Source organism: Pistacia vera, unplaced genomic scaffold, assembly GCF_008641045.1.
Source record: "Pistacia vera cultivar Batoury unplaced genomic scaffold, PisVer_v2 Contig347, whole genome shotgun sequence".
Classification (NCBI taxonomy): Eukaryota; Viridiplantae; Streptophyta; class Magnoliopsida; order Sapindales; family Anacardiaceae; genus Pistacia; species Pistacia vera.
This window is the reverse complement of record NW_022196165.1, coordinates 1,309,235-1,315,905: the sequence shown is the minus strand read 5'-3', so window position 1 is coordinate 1,315,905 and position 6,671 is coordinate 1,309,235. Positions and strand designations below refer to the sequence as shown.

General features: G+C 32.2%; 1 protein-coding gene across 1 annotated transcript; it reads left to right on the top strand.

The window, feature by feature from the left end:
- Window positions 1-3,780: 3,780 nt before the first annotated feature.
- LOC116139061 (cysteine proteinase inhibitor B-like) lies at window positions 3,781-4,461 on the top strand. Its single transcript, XM_031424735.1, has one exon. The coding sequence runs from the start codon at window positions 3,963-3,965 to the stop codon at window positions 4,323-4,325; it is 363 nt and encodes a 120-aa protein (XP_031280595.1). The 5' UTR covers window positions 3,781-3,962; the 3' UTR covers window positions 4,326-4,461.
- The last annotated feature ends 2,210 nt before the right edge of the window (window positions 4,462-6,671 follow it).

Below are 6,671 nucleotides of genomic sequence, written 5' to 3'. Positions count from 1 at the left end.
AAATATTTAGAAACTAGACATACAGTCCTTTAATTTTGTGTATTACCACACTTAATTTGAATGACGTAGCCCCATGCTAAACTATTCCTTTTCATCACACATTGCAGTTTCCACTGACAATCGTAGTAAGTTAATTATAACTTGCTCAATAAAATTCCAATTGATGAAGGTTTGAATCTTTAGAAACTAGACATATAGGGGTTTAATTTTATATATTATATACTTAATTTGGATAATTTAGCCCTATGTTCAAACCATTTCTTTTATCATCACCCACATTTCGGTTTCCCCTGTTTCTCGATTCCACTAAATCATCGTAGTAAATTGGTCATAACTTACTCAATAAAAACCCAATTGATGAGCGGTTTGAATCTTTGGAAACTAGAAAGATAGAGCTTTAATTTCATATATTATACGAAGAATTTGGATAACTATAGACCATGGCCGAATAATTTATTTTATCATCATACACATAAAATCAATTGAATTTTAGTGATGACAAAAGAAAGCAAATATTGTATATGTAGTTTTAATTGTATTTGTCTATCTCTTTTGTTGATATTTTTTTATGTTACATACATATATCGAAAATAGTTTGTTGTTGAATATAAAAAAATTTATTGTATCACAAATATCATCTGATGTTTTTGCCGAACCATGTAGCTTTAGTAAACCAATTATAAATGCCGAACCATTATTATTATTCTTAAAGGAAAACAAATATTGATATGTAGTTTTATTGTAAATGTTCTATCTCTTTTTGATGATATCTTTTATGTTACATACTATACCATGAAAGAGTTTGTTGCTGAATATAACTAATTTCATTTATTTACAAATATCAACTGATCTTTGATGCTAAACCATGTAACTTTAGTAAACCATTCATTTTATCATCATACACATTTAGGTTTCAACTGAACATTAGTAGTAAATTGACCATAACTTGCTTGATAAACCCAATTGATGAGAGGTTTGAATCTTTAGAAACTAGACAGACAAGGCTTTAATTTGATATATATATTATACGCTAATTTGGATAACTGTAGCCCCACTGTCAACACATTCCTTTTATCATCATACACATTTTGATTTTCACTGAGCAATCTAGTATAAATTGACCATAACTTTCTCAATAAAATCCAATTGATGAGAGGTTTGAAATTTAAAAACTAGAGATATAGGGCTTTAATTTGATATATTATACACTTAATTTTGATAACTTTATCTCTACTTCTGAACCATTCTTTTTATCATCAACACTTTCGATTTCCACTGAACAGTTATAGTAAATTAACCATAACTTGCTCAATAAAAATCCAATTGATAGAGGTTTGAACCTTTAGATAGACAGAGCTTTAATTTGATATATTTACGCTTAATTTTGATAACTGTAGCTCCACTGTCGAACCATTCCTTTTATCATCACACACATTTTGGTTTCCCCTGTTTCTCGATTTTCACTAAAGTCAGTAGTAAATTAGTCATAACTTGCTCAATAAAATCCAATTGATGAGCAGTTTGAATCTTTGGAAACTAGAAAGATAGGGCTTTAATTTGATATATTATATGATGAATTAGTATAACTATGGACCTACTGCCAAACCATTCATTTTATCATCATACACATAAAATAAATTCAATTTTAGTGTGACAAAGGAAACAAATATTGATATGTAGTTTTAATTATATTTGTTCTATCTGTTTTGTTGATTTTTGGATTGATTTTGTTGTTTGATTTGTGGTTTTTACAATTATCGTCTTTCTTTAGGATGCTATCATCAGATGCTTTTTTGCTATAGGTGATGGTCAATTCTAATTGTAGCAAATGATTTGTGTCACAGGACCTTATCTTCATGGCTTCTTCAATGCTTCAATTAAGTTACCTTCAAATTCACTAATTGACAATTTTAGGGGTTATGTTAAACATGCTTCAGTATTTTGACCATAACTTGAGTTATAAAACTCTAAATGAGATGATTCTTGAAGTATTAGAAAGTTAAGACATAGCCCTATAACATTTATGTTTATGCCAAGAGCCAATTCGTTTGAGAATGGATGGAAAATGACCTGAAGAATAAACTTCTGGTTATTAAAGTTTAAGATTTAACATGATCAATTTTTATGATTATGAATTGATTATTAATGTATTGTTGTAATTAAGCCATGTACTAATGTTTATCCATTAGTTAGATGATCTTTGAAAGATATACATGGTCATGGATGCGAATGCATGATTAATGTTATGAAATGGCATGAAGATGCAATGTAATATATGTTTCAAGATGATGAATGTGAGCAAGAGGTAATGTCAATGGATTGATAATTCATAGATGAATTTGAGGCTAGATGAGAGGAAAAATGAATAAATGCTTTAGATGCTAATTAACGCGTGAGCATATCCTCATATTCCGATTAAGGAAAGATGAATATATGCTTTAGATGCTAAATAACATGTAGGCACGCCTCCCAGTGATATGAGTGCTAGATGAATTTGAAGCTAGATAAAAGGAAAGATGAATATATGCTTTAGATGCTAAATAACGCATAAGCACGCCTATTGGTGATATGAGCTATAGATGAATTTGAGGATAGATGATATGAAGTGCTTAAGACACTAAGAAAAGTTTGATCGGCTAAACGTTGGATGATTCATATGCATTTAGTTGCATTATATGAGTTATGATGTTATTTACATTATGCAATGATTTGTACTTATGTTAGATGATATTTAGTTGTTACATCATGACATGTGATGTGTGTGCACTATGTTTACATATTTATTTGTATGTGTACACTTGATGTTTTATATGACCATGGGGAAAATGATGAAAAATATATGAGTTAGTAAAGAAAAGGAACCATACTTAAATGCTAAAGACGTGTGTTATGTGAATGGATGTGTTTGAATGAATGTTAAATAACATACTTAGTATTAAATGAATCATTCCTTACTGAGCGATTAGCGCTCACCCTTTCATGGTTGAATGTTTTACAGGTAATTCAAAAGCGAAGGATGTTGGAGACAGTAAGGCTATGCGTGAGGGGAGATAATTTATTGTCATCTTGATGTAAATGATAAATGTTTTTGAAAACACCTTTTTGAAGCTTCCACCATGTGAATGAAAATGACATTAATATATTTCGATTGATTGATGCCCAAATGAATTTAAGTTTTTATTTTTATTTTTATTTTTGAAGGTACAAATTTTGATCATGTGGTACATCTTATAGTAATGTTTCGGACATTATTATTATTTTTGCACAAGTTTTTTAAATACAACTCGTTTCCCAAATATGAATTCTCTGGATTCTCATTGAGGGATATTCAGAGGATACCTGACTGGGGAGGGGTTTTACAATAGACCTCGAGGTATAATGTAATAACAAAAATCTTTTTAAGGTTTATAAAATAATAAAAATCCATATATTGTTAGCAAATCGTTAATAAGTGATCAGACTTTACAGTTTTACAAGTTAATGGATATTTGTCAAATTGCCATACATAAAATTTAATAAAAAAGAGACTTAGTTTATTTAGAAAACATAAAAAAAAAAAAAAAAAATTGTTTTGATAATGGCATGGGATGTAATTAGTCTGAGGGTTGCCAGCATGCAATATCCAGGGAGGCAGACGTCCAAGTGTCCAACTGCATTGTGTGCGTGTCGTCCTCTCACAATCTCAAGTACGTAACATCAATCACCAAAGCAGCACAACCCGAGACGATAAGAATGGCCGTGAACACCCATCTCCTCATTTCAGATTTCTTTGTAAAAAGAAAGGACAATCCCATCAGAAACTTGCTGCAATCCTTTGTCCATTTCCTTCCTGTTAAAATTACGCGGCACGTCGATCGTGGCTGCCACCTTAATTTGCGTGTCCAAACACTTTCCACAGCTCCCGTTATAAAGCTATATGACCTCAAACGTCTCTACCAAAAAGATTATCAAATAACAAGAAAATGGCGAAACCGAGGGCTCTGATATTCAGTGTGGTGTTGGTGTGCATCATTGTATCTGTTACGGCGTATGAGGGTTTTGTGGGAGGAAAAAGAGAGGTGAAGGACGTGAAGAGAAACAAAGAGGTGCAAGATCTTGGGAGGTTTTCTGTAGAGGAATTCAATCGACAAGGCATAAATGGTTATGGAGATCTAGTTTTCTCAGAGGTTGTTGAGGCCCAAAAGCAGGTGGTTTCTGGGTTCAAGTATTATCTGAAGATTGAGGCCACCACGCATAGAGGGGACAGAAAGGTGTTTGATTCGGTTGTGGTCATAAAGCCGTGGCTTCGTTCCAAGGAGTTGTTAAACTTTGCTCCTTCAAAGTGATGGTGGCGGTGTTTGTAGTTTAATAATGAGGTTTCTTCTTTTCTTAACTTTTGTTTTTGTTATGGGTTAATCTTATGCATGTAATGTAAGCATGTTTATGTAATCTTCAAGAATAATCAAATAATAACATTAACAATTATTTACTAACATTTCATAATCTATGTTTCATGTGATCTTCAAGAAGGGAGAACGACGTTTTCCCACCCAAAGTTTGGTGAAACGACACTTTCAAGTTCTTCACCTCCCAAAAGAAAAAATCCCAATCCCCCTTTCATCTTTCTTCCTCACTAAAACATCATCAATAGAGAGGGCATGAATAAAAGATTTAGCACCTTTAATCCTTGCACAATTACGGTAGTATTTGAAACATCTATCCCCCTCTTTTAACCAAGAAACCCGAGATTTCTCCCTCCAAAAAGTATGCTAACATTGAAGAGCTTCCACCAGGTTTTGTTTAGTTTTAATTTCTTCCTCAAAACCTTCAGTAGCATAAGACATCTATGAATTGGAAAGCTGCACCTAGGCAAGAAGCAACCTGACCTTCTCCACTTTTGAATAAACATCACCAAAAACATTTTTATTCCAATGCTTGAGACAGTCTTGTAGGGCACGCAATTTGGAGCACACCGCCCCAAAATTCTCCTCCCCCTTTTCTTTTGGTGCCCCAACCTTTGTCATCGCTGCCCCAAAATCCTCCACTATAATGACACAGCCTCCACAAAATCAACCACCATCGCTACGCTTCAAACGCAATATTTACAACCTCTACAACAACAACAATAACATCCGCCACAACTTCTAGCACGAGTGGAGGTGGCGTGATCTTTAAGTTTTCTAGCTGTAAACTTTGAGATCTCGTTTGATCGGATTCAACCATCTACTATCGCCAATGGGTTTTGGGTTTGAAGGATTTTGGGGAAGAAGGGTTTGAATTTAGGGTTTTTGTTTTTCCTTTAAGTTTATATACAGGGGATAAAATAACATAATAGCCCTTTAATTGTTTTTTGAATTTATCATTTTATCTTTCTTCAGTTAAATTAAAGGATGGTCGGTGGAAAATTGTCTTTTTGAAACTTAGAGGGTGGGAAAGTGTCATTCCGCCAAACCTTGGGCGGGGAAAGGTCGTTCTCCCCTTCAAGAATAATGAAATAATAATAGTTAAAATGGACATAAACCCATAACAAAAGCAACAATCCAGAAATTATCGGTAATGAATGGATACTATTTATATTATTATGATTTACTAAATATTTACCCTATTATTAAATCGTAAAATATTTACACTATTATAATTTAATAAATATTATAAAATCATTCTCTTATGTTTTATTCGAGCATTTAATAACTTAAAACTAAGAACTAAGAAAACAGAGAATTATATTTTAAGTTTTTCAAAATAACAAAAATTATTATCTTTTGTTAATGATTTTTTTTTTTTTTTTTTATAAACCGTTAGTAAATATTACTAAATTATTTTTTACTTTTTAACCTTTTATTTTGGTATCTAAAATTCAACTGTTAAAATTTTAATTAAATTTTTGTTATTTTATGGTAGTTTAGGAGATTAATATCGTCAACTAGAGTGGGGTATTTGGGACTGGATACAAAAATCTGGTCCTAGCAGGTTTGGTCCCAAAACCAGACCAGACCTAAGGAGAAGGGCTCGGTCCCTCTACTAGGCCCTCCAAGGCTTGGGCCCAAACCCTTTTGGTTTATTTGTTTTAGCCTTTAAATAATTACATAAAATACCCTATAAATTTTGAAATAAACAAAAATTGTAGTGGGTTAAATTTATTTTTACAAAATTTAAGAAAAAAAAAATTACATGCCATTTAATAACCCTTTTTTTTTTTTTTTTTTTCATTTCCCCTCAATGCTACACTATAAATATCCCCTAAATTTCTCAATGCTACACTCAATGTCTCATTCTCTCAATCTCTCTACTCCAATCAAATTCTCATCCAATTTATATTTATATTTATAATTTATTTATTTATATATATTATTCATTTTTTTTCTATTTTTCAATATCATCTCTTATTCATATTATTATTTAATTTTTTTCATTTTCATTTTAATTATTTATTATTTTATCATAAATTCATAATGGATTCCCGAAATGATGCATTCGGAGGATCATCCACAAATGAGTTTTGCATTCCATCCACCGAAGAAATAGAAAGGTTCAATCCATTTTCACCATTTCCTTCAGAGGCAACAACTGTAATTTAACAACCACATTCGGCCGGGACGAGGTGCAACCAAATACAAGCGAGCTGCGACTTAATGGGCACGGGCATGGCCTAACCCCCTCGATCGTCAAAGAGGGTCGTGTCCGATGTATAA

Bases quoted from the DNA above. Each gene is read 5' to 3' on its own strand.
- LOC116139061 (XM_031424735.1), top strand. From the start codon at position 3,963: ATGGCGAAACCGAGGGCTCTGATATTCAGTGTGGTGTTGGTGTGCATC.